Raw genomic sequence first — 16,584 nt, forward strand, 5'->3', positions numbered from 1 at the left:
ATAGTGCTCTTTTTGTTTTCTTAACGGTGTCTTCTGAAAAGTCATTGTGTTTAATTCTGATAAAGTCTCTTTTATCAATTTTTTTCTTTTATGGTTTTTTCCCTCATCAAAGAAATAAATTAACTCAAGATTTTCTCTTATGTTTTAAAGTTTCCACTCTTATGTATAGGTCTTTGATTCGTTTCAAATTAACTTTTATATGTGGTATGAAATAAGGGTCAAGATTTTTTATTTTGTTTTTCTATATATCCATTTATTCCAGCAACATTTATTATAAAAGATTATTTTTTTCCCCGGTGAGTAACTTTGGGACCTTTGTTGAGAAATCACGTGTATCCATATGTTTATTTCTGGATTCTCGATGTTGGTTCATTGTCTACATATCTGTCATTAGGTTGGTACCATCACACTATTTAATGCTTGCTTCCAGCTTTATTGAGGTATAACTGACAAAACTGTATGTATTTAAAGTGTACAACATCAACATCACCACTCCTCAAGGAAGTACAAATAGAAGCCACAATGAGATATCTACTCACACCTGTTAGGCCATCTGTTATCAAAAAGACAAGAAATAAATGCTGCTGAGGATGTGGAGAAAGGTACCACGCAGTTGGGATTAATACAGCTTTGTGGGAAGCCTTGGAATGCAGGGTAGCTTCTGCAACTTCCTTATTTTTCCCAGTCGACTTGACTGTTCTGGGTCATTTGCCTTATCATATAACAGGGTATCTCTCTCTATTTAGGACTCACTTTCTCTCATCTTGCATCTCGTCACCGTACTGAATTCACGTATTTATTCTAGTAGTGGGTTTTTTTGTGTGTTTTGTTTTGTTTTGCAGATTCCTTAGGGCTGTCTACCTAGGCTATCATGTCATCTGTGAATAAAGACTGTTATCTTTTCCTTTCAGAGCTATGTACTATATGTGATATAAATTATATAACACACACACTCTTTTGTCTTATTTTTCTGGTTAGGACTGTCAGTGTAATGTTTGATCGTAATGGTGAGAGCACATATTCTTGCCTTGCTACCCATCTTAGCGGGGAAGCATTTATTGTTTCACCATTAGGTATGATGGTACCTGTAGATTTTTCATAGATGCTCTCTATCAGGTTAAAGAAATCCCCTTAAATTACTAATTTGCTGTGAGCTTTCATCCTGAAAGAGCATTGACTTTTTTTCAAATATTTCATCTCTGAGATTACAGTCTTTCAGCTGCCTGGTGGCCAGTGTCTAAAAACCTTTGTTTCATATATTTTGTCTGGTTTTCTCATTGTTTGTAACTGGAAGGCAATTACTGTTGCAGTTAATCCTTTATGAGCAAAAGTGGAATATTATTTTAATACTAGAACTGATGTCACCCACATCAAACTTCAGAAAAAGGGAAAATGAATGTTCAGTGATTCATTGCTATAAGCTGCTGTTACTTTTATTTTTTTTTATTTTTTTAACTTTATTTTATTTTATTTTGGCTGCATTGAGTCTTCGTTGCTGCGCTGCAGCCATCATTTTTCATTTATAGAACTGGAAAGCTTCATGGTCTAAAGCTCACTAGGAGTGGTCTCCTTCTGTTTACATAGAAATAAATACAATGACTAGACTACGATGTGCTAGAAAGTGTGATTCTATAAGTTACTAAAGATCATTATAGTCCTTCAGGGAAAAAAAAATAGCTTGTACACTTATTATTTCCTACCCTACCCTTTTTGACCAAGACCAAGTAAGAAAGAGAACAAAAGTGAAGAGTCTCCTAGAGCTCTACCATTCTGTTGCTGTCTGCATGCAGAAGAGTCATTGTATCTTAATCATTTCAGAATCATGTTTTGAAATGCCTTCCCCCCTAGTAATGTAAAAGAGGTATTAGATGTGGTCTCTTGCCTCCAAGAACTTCTGTTCAGTGAAGAGGCTAAGGCATTCACATATATCTAGTTATCCACACGAAGCAGACTGCAGTTGAAGCTAGGCTGAATGCAGAGAATGCAGAGAAACAAACCGCAGCTTATGGAGAGCCCGCTCTGTGCAAGGACTTCATATACATTGTCTCCCTGGATCCTCGCAGCTTCTAAAGGGACCTCATTTTATAAACACGAGATTACCAAGTTTGGAAAGGTCAAGGAACCTGTGTATGATTTGTAAGTGAAGCTGAGTGTTGAAAACAGATCTCTTTGGACTCTAAGTCTACCTTGCTTTTTAATGTAGCACCATGCTGTCCTAACAGGAAAGGAGTGTATGCAAGTTCTTAGGGAAGAGGTATAGTGGGCCTGCTGCTTGTGGGAGGGCCTCATAGACAGAATATAAACTGGATTAGTCTTGAAAGACTCCAGTGTGTGGGAAGAGGGAGGAATCGACTTAGGCAGGAAGCAGCAGGCACACTCGTGTCTCAGGGTCTTTGCTCAGGCCAGTCCTTCTGCCTGGAAAGCTCTCCCCGTAGGTACTGCGGCCTGCCCCCACCCTTCCTCACTGCTTTCTGGTCCTTCTTAACCTGGTCTTCTTTGTTACCGCTTCCAGCTTGCTGTATGATTTAGTTATTTATCATGTTTGTGGACCATCTCCTGCCTTTAGAATAAAGCTTCATGAGGACAGGGGTTATTGTCTTTTTTTGTTCTCAGATACAGTGTAGGCACCTAGAGTAGTGCCAGAAACTTAGTTATTGAGTAGGTGCTCAACAAATACTTGTTGTTTGAAGGTATGAAGATTTTGAGTTAAGAGTGAGCAAAGCGTATTTGGGGCTCCAGTAAGACCGGTATTACTGGAGTGGGAAGGGAGTCCTGTTGTTATAGATTCCAGTTGGAAAAATAGAACCAAATTGTGAGGACTTGAATCCCAAGCAAAAGGATTAGTTTATTTTTCGATAGGAATGGGGGAGCTTTCTGAAGATCTTACTTTAAATAACAATGTATTGATTTAATGATATAAAAGTAATATCCTATTAACATTTTATTACATTTCCTTCATACTCTTTTGAGGGGTTTTAGTTTCACCAGATAAAATTGGCTTAATCAATAAGGAAATTAACTGTCTCACATATTAAAGAGCCTTTAGGTAAGGCAGGCTTCAAGGGTAGCTGATTAAATTGGTTAGAAAGCCTCCAGAGACCCAGCTTTTCTCTTTCCTCTGCCCCAGCCGCCTTCCCCTCCTGCCCCATGGGTGCCCCCTCCCCGCCTCCCCTGCTCCTCTGTCATCCTTGCTGGGCGCTTGTTGCTCTCGGGTTTACTCCTCTCACGACTGCAAGACGGCTCCCACCACCAGCTCGGGCCCGAGGCTGCCTTATCTGTTGTTCTCTCACAGCCATGGAACTTCAGTCCTCCCTTTAGTATGACTGGGCCACGAAGACATGTATTCAGTGTCTGGCACACACGAGACGTTTGATTAAATACTCGTGGATCGAGTTGTTAAGGTTGCATTGTTGTTAGAAGACAGATAGCTGTCTTTAGACAGCTGTACCTGAAATGGCTGGAGGGGGCCGAACGGGGCCATGCCAGCTCCTAAGAGACGGAAGTGTGTGTAAAGGGTGACGCGTTTATTAATTTTCACGGGAAATAAGTATTTCCCACAAGGAGAAGAAAGGTCTGCTCCCTTCACGTTGTCTGCAGAGCCTGCAAGACAGTGAGGTGGATAGCCTTGAAGGACGGAGGGGCAGTGACATCTCTGCAGGGATCCCCCAGTTCTGTCTCTTCTGGCCCCTGCTCCTCCTCTCTGGATACATGGTGTCAACGTGTGACTTCTTAGCCTCTCTTCTTATCCTGTGGAATGAGCACTGAAAGCCGAGAACTTATCCGTGGGAGGTTTAGTCAAAATAACTGTGTATTTAAGGAAATGATAATCAACTTAAGTTTTCTTTTTAACAATATTAACACACATTTATATATGTACAAATTATACACGAACATAATTTTCTTTCATTTCAGACTTGTGAGGTAACATGATATACTGCAGAAAAAATAATTTGTAATTGAAACTGATTTGTGTGTATATAATTTATAAAATGTGTATGTGTTTACATACATGTACAGATAAAATACATATATGTGTATTTTTTTAACTTAACCAAATCACGGACAACTTTTTGTGTCAGTAAATAAACAGAAACAGTCATCATCGTTTTTAGCAGTTGCCATCTTGGACCACGTTGCATCTATTTTCGTTATTGTAAACCTTCTCAGATTCTTCTTTTTTAGTAGGAAGATTTTAAAAGATCAACAAATAATAAAAGTACTTAAGGATTATAAGAATCAATCAAAACTCTTTAATGCTTGGTATTAAATAGATCTTTTTAGATTGCCTATAATAATTTGTTAAACTTATTTTGTTATTCTAATTTTTTCTTTGTCATATTTTGCTTTTCTTTAATGGTGTTTACCTTTGTCTATAGGTTTTATGGCTCAAATAGTAAGAAAATTTAATAATTTCTTATTGATTCTAAAGAATATGAGTTTTAGTGGAATTTTTGTCTACTCTGTATTTCTGGAGCTCTTACCTCAAAGCTTAAAAACAAGAGTAAAGAAGAATATTAGAAGCAGCCACAGAACTTTAAATCAGTCGTCGTAATGTGAACTCCTTTAAGATCTACTTATAAATTTGGATTCATTCCTGAAGTCCCATTTTGTATAAGAAATACCAAAATTGATCACAAAAAGCAAAGTACAAATATATGTGCAATTATAAAGATTTATAAAATATTCAAGATTAAGTACTTGCCGAAAGGTGTACTTACTAGGAAATGCTCCAGGGCATTTTTGTTGCGTGAGCTATTCTTCCTAAGGCTTAAAAAAATTATCAAATGATATTTTAATTGAAAATGGTTTCTTTCTTTTAAAAAAAATACATTTCTCTTTAACAAGCATCAGTATTCCCTTTCTGAAATTATTTAAAATTTTTTCTTGTTTATCCTCCTGCTAGAATTTAAGCTCCTTGAGAACAGGGCTAAATGCCACGCGGAATGTGTCCATAGTACACCTTTGTTGAATAAACGGATGTTTCCAGAGCCCCAGTGCCACATAAAAATTAGTGTCTGCTGCTCACATTTTTGTTGCTAATCTCATGCTTATGAATGACTCAGAATCTGGCATCCACGGCAGTTTCCTTCTTTTCCGTGATTGCCCATCCTTTCATTTTTCAGCAAGCTTCATTCCTGAACCGTGTAAATGCCGCCCCGGCAGTTCAGTCGTGAGTACGTGCTGGACGTGTGCAGAGAGGTTCCAGGGCTGTGGGTTCTCAGGAGACGTTCTAAGTCGTGGGCTCTTAACCTTACTTTGAAAATGTTTTTGTGGAAAAATTATTTTTTCAGTATCAAATTACATTGATAGGTTGTTGTTTCACTTCAAGCTTATAAGGTGGCAAAAGAAGTCAGACACCTTGCCCAAAAGTGAGACAGCAAGTGACTGCCCGTCTGGGCTTCTCACTGCAGTGCAAGCTCTGAGCCACTAGCCGTGCTGCTGGTACGTGTCCCTCCCGTCCACTCCACTGTGGAAGAGGAAGGGAATGAATTGTCTCCAACATGCATAAACTTGTCTCCAACATGCATAAACTTGTCTTGGGCAAGAGAGTCCAACAGAATGAAAATTCTACGTATAGGAAATAGGAAGCAAGGTTCTCTTATCCTAACAAATTCACTGGGTTCAGTAATTTCCTCAGCTAAAATACCGTGTCCCTTCAATGTAATGGACTTGACATTCACTTAATAAAAATTGCTTGGCTTCTAAGTTGGAGGAGGAGATAGAGGATACATTTCTAAATCTGTACATAAGGTGAAAAATCCAGAAATAAGCTATAAGCAGCATTTTTCTTTCAAATACTTTAAATTGTCCATAAAGCAAAAAAAAAAAAAAAAAAGTTGGTTTTATAAATACTTATCAGTAGAGTATCTCATGCACACTCAAGTTTTAGAAGCGCTAAGCAAAGCTAAAGGAAAAAGCAAAGGGGACGTTTATGTGCAGATGTCTGGACAGTCAAGCTCTTCTTCCTTTGAACTAACTTTCAGATGGTACTGATGATTGGAGAGTGGAAGGTTCCAAAGGGTCATGGCTTGGAAACTCCATTCAGTCCTACAGTAAACTTCTTCACACAGCTGCTGCTTTCCTTTGCGTGTGTTTTAATCAGCCTTGACTTTCCAAACTTGCTTACTGAATTTCTTAGATAAGAATTTTTAAAAATTAAAAACATATGTGTCTCTGCAACTTTATCATCTGTTAATAAATTTGTCGTGATGATTAAATCAAATAGTCCTATCTTCAGAGAGGTTTAGAAAAGAATAAGAGGTTAGGAGTTAAAGAATAAATGAAATATTTCTATGATGTGACTTCAGTGTATAAGATAATTTTTTTTCCTATAACATGGTTACATCCTTAGGGAAATCAATTGCAATACTCAAACCATTATGGAACAATTATAAGAAGAATATATAAGCAAGTTTATATTACTACAGTAACACAAAATATAGGTACTCTTTATTGAACGCTTACTATCTGATAGTCCCAAGCTTGCTAATTTTGAAAAGGTTCCCAGGTAAAGACAATGTGCAGCAAGTTTTGAAGTCTAATTTACTTTAAATTGTGAATCATCTAAGGGGTATGATAGTTGAAATTTTTTTTTAATTAATTTATTTATTGGCTGCATTGGGTCTTTGTTGCTACATGCGGGCTTTAGTTGTGGCGGGCAGGGGCTCCTCTTCATTGTGGTACGTGCCCTTCTCACTGCAGTGGCTTCTTTTGTTGTGGAGCACGAGCTCTAGGTGCATGGGCTTCAGTAATTGTGGCACGCAGGCTCAGTAGTTGTGGCTAGTGGGCTCTAGAGCACAGGCTCAGTAGTTGTGAAGCATGGGCTTAGTTGGTTCACGGCATGTGGGATCTTCCTGGCCCACGGCTTGAACCCATGTCCCCTGCATTGGCAGGTGGATGCTTCACCACTGTGCCACCGGGGAATTCCGTAGATGGAATATTTTTGAAAGGTAAACTGGGTGGGTGAGTGTGTGCGTGAAGGCATGATTGCCCTACAATCCCTGTTGGATTCAGGGATCAGCTTAGAGCTACTCGTTGATACGTGTTTTGGGACTAGACTTAATGTTATTTGTGGAAATGGGTGGTAAGCAGTAAATCTGAGAAAGATTAGCAAAAAGAGGAGACAACAGGACTCAATGGTTTAGTTAATAAGAATATTGAAGGAGAAAGAAGAATCACAGCCCTGTCTGGACTTGTGGGACATGTTTTTGTCACTGTTAAGCTAGGTTAGGCTGTGCTTTGGTGCAACGTAGGATACGTGGGGAATCTGGTGTGTGATGTGTGCGCTGTGGTGATAGTTACAGAGGGTTCGGTGGTAAACAAGACATAAGACAGCAAGAGCATTAAATAAAGGCCACCTCCCAGTGAGGGGCCTGGAGAGGGCCCGCCCCAGTCACCCTGCCTTTGAAAGGGCCATGGCAACACCTTTTCTCTGCGTCAGAACCAGTTACTGGGCACGGGATGCTAACAGCCAGTGGACCTAACGTGTGGTCTTGGCCAGTTTGTTTCTCGTGCCCTGCTGGTTACACAGGCACCTTCTCACCACGTCGCCAGCCCCAGGCAGGGAGCCCGTTAGAGGACCTCGCCTAGACCAGGTCAGCCCATCAGCCTCAGGTTACGGGTTGCGCAGTGCTGACAAGGTGGCACAGACATCCCCGCCCGCTCCTGGGATCCCTGGTGCGAAGCAGCACTGTTAGCAGGCGTGTCCACGCCTCACCTGGGCGCCGTACAGGCACGTGTCTTATTTCAGCAAATTAGAGCTAAGCCTCATGGCACACGTGTCGGTGGCCACTTGAGACATCCGTGTAGGTCGTGTCGTTGAGCATGCCGCAGATATCACGAACCCTGTCCTAGGTTCACGGATTGGATACACCACAGTGTAGCCATACTTGCAGGCACGACCATTTTAGAATCTCTAAAAAGGTAACCTTCCCTCCTGCGACTCCCTCCCGCACTCCCTTGCGGGAGGGAGGGGATATGGGGATATATGTATAAATACGTCTGATTCACTTTGGTGTACCTCAAAAGCTGGTACAAGAGTGTAAAGCAATTATATTCCAATAAAGAGCTTTAAAAAAAGAATAAAAATATAGTTCAATCTCAAAAAAAAAAAAAAAGGTAATCTTGAAAATGACTAGCAAGCTGTTGCGTTATTTCATTTCCTTCCCAAATTAATATGTACATCTAGCTCTAAACTTACTGTCTAACTTTTATTTTACAGAGTTTTAAAACCAAACTCTTAGATTTCACAAGAGGAAGCATTGCAGATAGCCTTCTAGTTTATTGAGAGTGAAGACGTGTTGTGTATGTCAGAAACTACTCAGAGTTTCTAACTGTGTTTTTTCTCCCTTCTCCATCCCACAGATGAATCGTCTCCTAAGGAAGTCAGCAGGGTAAGTAACGTGACGATAATTCTTGTTCCCACGATACAGGACGTAAATTCTGTTGTGTACTTTTCAGTGCACTGAGCTGTTAGAGTGTTAGGAAAATAATGAGGAAAACCAAGTGCCCACCCCGGAGGGCGGCTCATCAGTGTGGAGCCAAGCCAGTGGGGAGGCAGGCATGAAGCGGGAGGCCTCACGCTGAGCACAGCCAGCATATGCGCTCCGTTTGCCTGCACGTGCTTGTGGGGTTTTCTGAGTTTGTTGCCAGCATTTAGAAATGGAGCGAGAGCATATTAAGATTGGATTTCTGGCTTCCCTTGAAAAACCATGAGATGAGGCAGCTCCAACCCCGAGCTCCTGTGAGGCGGCGGCTGTCTGCTCAGGCCGCTTCCTCACGGTCCCCTGCTCAGTGCTTTGCCTGTGTGCTACCTGGCGAACCTGCCTTTGAGTTCCTGTACCTGCTTTCTGGGAGAACAAAAAGTGACTACTGAGGAACTGAGTGGGAACTGAAGACATGACATTGTTAGTATTTTTAGAAATATTAAATGCACTGTTCTCACGTCCAAGAGAAATACTTAAAGAGACTGAACAAACGTGAAAGCTTATGGAGTATGAGTATCGAGAGCATTTTAGCGTGTTTAATGCTACAAAATTATAATTCTGTAATTACATATGAAAAAGAATCTTAATTATATATCCTGTTTACAGGTAAAGATCTTAAAATGTGGATTCAATGTTGAAAATAACCAGAATTGTATCTGATGCTACTTTATGTAAGAAATCACTCTTTATTGTAAGGTATAAACTGAGGTACTGTTATCAGGATCACGTATAAGGATATATTCCTTTATTTTTGCCTGTCTGTAGAAAGGAATCTTTAAAATGACCAAGGGCCATTGCTGGAGACTGGGCAGAATTCCCTGTGCCTCTAGCAGCCTAACAGACTCTTAAGGTTTCTATAAGTCTCAGGGTTTTCCTGGGCACATGCACTGTTAACTTCACATTTACAGGGCTCACAGTCAGAGCGTTCCCAAGTCTGAGTGCTTCAAGGTATATCAAGGGGCAGAGGCATCAGCCTGGAATTTTTGCAGCTACTGAGAGCAACAGAAATGGCTGAAAAGCCGTGTTTGAGTTTAAAAGAGGATTCTCACAAGTGGACCTGGGCAGTCATGATGCTGGGCTGCTGATATTGGCAGAGCTACTGTCTCAGCTCTGTACCAGGTATTCCTAAATCCAGGACAGGAAGAAAAAAAGCCACAACTTACTCCATCGATATTCTTGTTTTAGAATAACTTTAGTTTATAGGGAATCTCTAACCTCAATTTAAGCTTTATAGCCCTCAAAAGATTTTAGACGTTGTTGTTTTTGAGGGAAGTGGAAAAAGAGATGTCCAAAGAGATGGTTTCAACCCACCCATGTGTTCCCCTTACAACCTGTTCTGTTGACAGCAAAGATCAGAGCTGTCCTGATACTTCGCTGGTGTCAGTATATTAACACTGTTCGCCTGTTTGGTGGCGCTCTCCCATCGCCTCTAGGGTCCCTCAGTTTAAAGATTTTGTACCATAGTGTCTGTCATAAATGGATTTGTCATTGCAGCCCGCTCTTTCCATTATGAGCCAGGTTCCATTTGGGGAGCATAGCTGTATAGACAAGGAGTGGACTTTTTAAGAGAATGTATCTCTGTATACTTTAATTCTGCAAAATAGCGCCACAAGACATGCCGGATTCAGACCACCGCACACCTCTCACTGTGCCAGTGCCTTCTCCCTCCAGGGCGAAGAGAGACGAGGCACACACAGCGCCACACACTGTCATTAAGCCCGTTAGAAATGACGATAAACTCTGCAGAGTGCTTTTCCTCTGCTGTTATTTTATGCCAAATTTGGAGAAAATGCATCTCTAGTTGAGACATGCTAAATATATGAACTGATAACCTAGAATAGTATCAGTTGCCAGGATCTTTAAAAGTTTATTTTTTCTTTTTTTGTTTCCGAATACACCCCAGATCTTGGTCAGTTCTGATATGCAGAGTTTGCTTTATAAAATGGTATACCAGTGTTTTAAGTTAAAATTAAGATTTAGAAATACCTAGTGCAACCTTTTGGTAGGTGGTGACTGGCCACAGGGCACATCCAAGAGCTTCCACTTCAGTGAGGCAGGTCGTTACCCCTCCAGCAGTTCTGATGATTGTGAGATACTTTCTTACCTAGAGCCAAGCAAACTCTCTTTAACTGCTGGGCTACTAGTATTGCTCTGACTTCTGTAGCAACTCAAAACAGCTGTGCCCCTACGCCATATGAGAGCTCTTTACAGAGAGGGGTTGTGTTCTGTCTTTCCCAATGAAACACTCTCGCTTAAAATAATTCTTTTCCCGTGTGCCTCCCTTAGGGTCTGGGTTGACAGTCTCTGGACAAAGTATACATTATTAATATATTTTTAGAAGGTGGCAGCTATGACAGGAAATTATAGACCAGTCGTGACTTGACCCTGATAAGACGAGGTGGGCCAGGTAGCCCTTGGAAACTATGAATCTGTAATAGAGTTTAGGGAGAATTAGCTTTTCAAAGAAACTATAGGACATTTCTGGTTATTGATCTTTTAGTAAACGAAGATTTTTTTTGCATGAAGTCAAATCATATCTGTAAGTCTTCAGCCCTTTCTCCTTTCCCTCTTTCTTCCTCTCTTTCTTCTTCCATCCTTCCTTCTCTCCCTGTCTTCCTCCTTACCTGCCATTCCATAGACAAATATTTATTGGTCATTTATATGCCAGGCATTGTTCTAGGTTTTAGGGATACAGTGCAAAATAGTATTCCAGTTCTAATAGTATGGAAGGGGGTTGTGGAGACAGTTGAATTTTTTTTTGTTAATTTATATATATCCAGCAGTGATGAGTACCATGATAAATACACAGGAGAATAAAGCAGAATGAGCTGATAGAGAGTGAGGGTGGTTAGGAGTGGACTTACTGTAGAGAAAAGGCCGGGGCAGAGATGTGTGTGTGCACCAGGGATGGCTTACAAGCGTGCTCAAGGAAAGACGTAAGGAGGTGAAGGAGAGGACCATGCTGAGAACTGGGGGAGGAGCACTCCAGGCAGATGGCACAGCAAGTGCAAAGGCCCTGAGGTGTGAAGGTTCACCTTACAGAAGGAGGTCATCTGGGCCAGAACTGGATGAGTGAAGGAAAGAGCCCTGGTCAGAGAGGTTGAGGCAGGAGGGGGTCTAGAGGGATGTGGTATCAGTCATACCTCAGTCATTTGTTTTCAACTAGTCAGCAAAATTAATCTTTTATTTTACTATTATTGTGTTGTTGTAAGTGGTTGCAGCTTATAAGTCAAAAAGATTTCTGACGAGAAAAGAGAGAGAAAACAAGTTAAGAAGAGTATTTGGGTGCTGAGTGCTAGCACATGGAAGATTTAGCCAGGTCTAGAATTCTTGGGCACTGTCTTTGTCCCTCAAAATGCTGTAGATATGTTTCATTTTATTCTGATTTTTATACAGCAATTTTAGTCTTATGAAATATGTCCTAAGGAAAAATGCTAAGATTTGAGGCTACTTGGTTAAAGGACACAAATATTTTGACACTTAATATACATTGTTAAATTGGTTTATCAAGTTATTGTTCAAATTTAAGATTTCATTTTAACCCAACTTAATTAGCGGTTATATCTCTTCTCATGTAAATGGCATGACATTGTTCTAATATTTTTATTTAAAGCAAATAAACATATTGCCGTATGTTACCTATGTTTATTTTTGGTAAATTGCAGTCTCTATGTCTTTTGTGTGTGATACATCCAAAAGAACTTCTCTGGTACAGTGTAAATCACACTTAGATTTGAATTTCCACTTTCCACTCTTTATCTGGGTGATCTTTTAAAACAATAACTTTTAAAAGCCTCAAATGTAAAATGGGGATAAAATCTACCAAACCTAAGGCATGCAGCCGTAATAGGATGAAAATTTATATTCTTATATTCATTTTTAGAACACCAAAAATAAACTTTTTAAAAGCAGAGAGAATTAATGAAAAGAAATGAATGGCCCACAATTTAAAATATAGGTTTGATTAATAATGCAAAAGATATTTTCTTAAATCGGTCAATAAAATGGGCTGTGTTTGGCAATCTATTCAAGAAATAAGAAAATAACCAACATTAAGGACTGAGAAAGGGAAGATAAGTATAGTATAGGCAGCAGGGAGATTATTAATTAATAATTTAGCAAGGAATAGTATATACTAATGCATTTGAAAATTTAGATGGAATGGCCAATTTTAAGGAAATTATAAATTATTAAAATTGATTGAAGAAGAGTTAAGAAACCTGAATATATTGTTAGCCAATGAAAAAAACTGGAAAATTAGTAAAAGACCCACTAAAATGGCATGATACCCAAAAGTCTTTACTGAATAATTTTACCAAACATAAAAAAAGGAGAAAATTTATACATAATATAAAGTGTGTCTTTCAAAAGCTAAGAAAACTTATTTCAAGACAGAATTTTATTCCTAAAACAAAATTTAGAGCATTATACAAAATAGAAAAAGTATTGACCAGTTTTACTAGTGCAAACATAAGTGCAGAAATCTTAAGTAAATAAATTCAGCAGCACTTTCCTTGCCAAGGGTGGTGGCACGTGGAAGGCTAGCGCAGTGACCCTGGTAAGAGATGGGCATGGTTCGGACAGGATAGTGATGATGGAGGTGGGGAGAAGTGCGTGGTTCTGTAGACTGAAATCTACATATATTTGGAAGGTAGAGTAAACAAGAACTGCCAGATGTCTGCTTTACAAACAGACAAAAAAGAGAAATGAGCGCATCGAGGTTTTGCCTGAGCAAATGGAAGGGTGGGTTGCTATTTCATAGATGGGAGTGATTGCCAGAGGGGCAGGTCAAGATGTGCGTGGTGGGGAGGGGGAAACAGAGGTCACTACTAGGTGCTTAGTCTTGGATGTGCTAAGTCTGAGACACCTAGTAGATTTCTAAATACAGATATTAGGTAGTTGGTTGGATATTTGAGTCTGGAGTTTAGGGGAATGATCTGAACTGGAGATGTATGTTTGAGGAGCCTTGGTGATAACGGGTGAGTTAAGAACCACCAGCATATAGGACAGTATGTAAAGTGGTGAGGCTGGGTGAGATCACCTAGGAAGTGAGTGAGGTTTGAGAAGAGAGGATAAAAGCCAAAGGCCAGCTCTGGACAGAGCATTTACAGGTATGAGATGGGGGCTTCCCTGGTGGTCCAGTGGTAAAGAATCCATCTTCCAATGCAGGGATGCAGCCTAGATCCCTGGTCGGGGAACTAAGATCCCACATGCTACGGGGCAACTCAGCCCATGCGCCAGAACTACTGAGCTCCTGCTCTCAACTAGAGAAGCCCATGCGTTCTGGGGCCCGTGCACCACAACTAGAGAGAGAAAGCCTGCACGCCACAACTAGAGAGAAGCTCATGCCTCGCAGCGAAGAGCCCGTGCACTGCAACAAAAGATCCCTCATGCCTCAGTGAAGATCCCGCATGCCGCAACTAAGACCTCATGCAGCCTAAATAAATAAATAAATGAAAGAAAATAAATAAAATAATGAATATTAAAAAAAATAAAGTATGAGATGGGAGAAAGACTTATGAAGACTGAAAAGAGGAGTCCCAGGGGCAGGAGGAGAACCAGCAGCATGTGCGTCCTGGAGTGGGGGAGAAGTTATGTGTTAAATGCTGCCTGTGTTTCAGGGGTAATGAAGCCTGAGAGTTGACATTTGGAGCTGGCAATGTGGAGGTCATTGGTGACTTCAATAAGAGCTGTTTCACTGGAGTGATTAGAGTGAGCTTGGGGTGGGGGGGGAAGGAGAGAGGGAAGGAGAGAGGGAGGGGGAGGGGGAAGTGGGAGAGGGAAAGGAAGAAGAGAAATTGTAGGCAGCAAATATAGATAATTGTTTTGTGGAATTTTGCCTCAAAAGAGAGAAGAGAAATAGGGTGGTAGCTAAATAAGGAGTTGAGTTTTTTTTATTGAGATATAATTGACAGATAACATTTTATTAGTTTTAGGTATATAACATAATGATTCAATATATGTACATATTGTGAAATGATGGTCACAATAGGTCTAGTATAGGTCTAGTTAACATCCATCACCACACATACTTATAAATTTCTTTTTCCTTGTGGTGAGAACTTTAAGATCTCCTCCCTTAGTAACATTTTTTTTTTTTGAGTTAAAATATTTTATTTTTAAAAAATTTTTTTAAGCTCTTTATTGGAATATAATTGCTTTACACTCTTGTACCAGTTTTTGAGGTACACCAAAGTCAATCAGCTGTATTTATGCACATATCCCCATATTCCCTCCCTCCCGCGACTCCCCCCCACCCTCCCCATCCTGGCCCTCTAAGGCATCACCCATCTTCGAGTTGATCTCCCTTTGTTATACAGCAACTTCCCACTAGCTATCTGTTTTACAGTTGATAGTGTATATATGTCTATGCTACTCTCTCACTTCGTCCCAGCTTCCCCTTCGCCCCCCGCTCCCCCAACCTCGTGTCCTCCAGTCCATTCTCTGCATCTGCATCCTTATTCTTGTCTTGTCACTGGGTTCATCAGTACCATTTTTTTTTTTTAGATTCCGTATATATGTGTTAGCATACAATATTTGTTTTGCAACTTTCAAATATTCAATACAGTATATCCCCAGAACTTAATTATTTTATAACTTAAAGTTTGTATCTTTTGAACACTTACACCCATTTTGCCCACTCCCCACCCCTGAGATATTTTGTTTTTAAAATGTTTTGTTTTTCTTTTTAAAAATGGGATAAATGACAACAGATACATACACATGGAAATAATCCAGTAGAGAGAGAAAACGTGCTGATTTGGGACAGAGAGGTAGGCTGGGTGCGGCACAGGCCTTGAGTGCTCAAGGGGCCTCACCCACCTTCTGCAGCCTCCCCAATGCACCATCAGTCTCTTCCTTCACAGCGAAATCCCATTTACCTACTTTCAGTTTCTTTTTGTACCATATCAATCTTAAAAAGAATTTTTAATTGTTTATCAAAAACACAAATATAACCAAAGAAACAAAATAGAGGAAGAAACAGAAGAGGAGAAATAAAAATTGGAGTGGTCAGTACTTTTCTGTGAATAAGCAGACTACCTGGCTGTTAACTTCCAATTCTGTGAACCTGAACCAAAGTAGGTTGCTTCACTTAAAAATAAAACAGGCAGGGGCTTCCTTGGGGGCACAGTAGTTAGGAATCCACCTGCCAATGCTGGACATGGGTTTGATCCCTGGGCCAAGAAGATCCCACATGCCGTGGAACAACTAAGTCCATGAGCTGCAACTACTGAGCCCGCGCTCTAGAGCCTGTGAGCACAACTGTTGAGCCCATGTGCCACAACTGCTGAAGCTCAAGTGCCTAGAGCCTGTGCTCTGCAACAAGAGAAGCCATTGTGAGAAGCCTGAGCACCACAACGAACAGTAGCCCCCACTCTCCACAACTAGAGAAAGCCTGTGAGCAACAACGAAGACCCAGTGCAGCCAATAATTAATTAATTAATTAATTAATTAAAAATAAATAAATAAAACAGGCAGTTACTTTACCAGCAAAGTGTGTTTTTTTGTTTGTTTTGGTTTTTTGGGTTTTTTGTGGGTTTTTTTGTTTTTGTTTTTTCAGGAATAGCAGAGAATTGCAATTTGGGATAAGCATGTTATGGCAAAGACTATAAACAAGTCCAGACAAAGAAGAAGAATGTTCTTTTATAAAGGAAAAGGGGAAGTTTGGAGGGTCTCTTAATAAGCAAGGAGTCCACTGTGGGGAAACTGGGAGTTGGGTGAGAGTCTAGTGGCTGTTCATTGACTGGGCTGTGACAGTCTCTCATTGGCTGGGCGGAGGGAGGTTCTCTTCTCTTCTACTGGATAGTTAGGGAGTAAGCCTTCTCCCAGTTGGAGATGCAAGGTAGTCTACTCCTGTTTGGGGTCCGCATGAGAGCTCCCCCTTCTGGCCTTAAATGACTCCAATTTAAATAAGCTATCCTTTATTTTTGCATCTCTTAGGGAAGGATACCAATCAGTTTTTTTCAGGACAAAGTTTTTATTATTATTACTAAATTTCATAAAAATGCAAGTCTGTTTATATGATTTTACATCCATCTTTAGTAAGTTTCAAAGACATACTATTAAAATGTGGATCACTGTTCAGTAAGTGAAGGTG

The 16,584-nt window shown here is 40.2% G+C and overlaps 1 protein-coding gene across 2 annotated transcripts in view; it reads left to right on the forward strand.

Annotated features, from left to right (window-relative positions):
- Window positions 1-16,584, forward strand: part of PDE10A (phosphodiesterase 10A) — a 294,827-nt gene that overhangs the window by 158,575 nt on the left and 119,668 nt on the right. For both annotated transcript variants that reach the window (XM_057740083.1, XM_057740084.1), the window contains exon 3: window positions 8,365-8,393. In XM_057740083.1, coding sequence (XP_057596066.1) covers window positions 8,365-8,393 — 29 coding nt within the window. The remainder of the gene's footprint in view (window positions 1-8,364; window positions 8,394-16,584) is intronic.

The sequence above is a fragment of the Hippopotamus amphibius genome, chromosome 6, assembly GCF_030028045.1.
Source record: "Hippopotamus amphibius kiboko isolate mHipAmp2 chromosome 6, mHipAmp2.hap2, whole genome shotgun sequence".
In the NCBI taxonomy this organism is placed as follows: Eukaryota; Metazoa; Chordata; class Mammalia; order Artiodactyla; family Hippopotamidae; genus Hippopotamus; species Hippopotamus amphibius.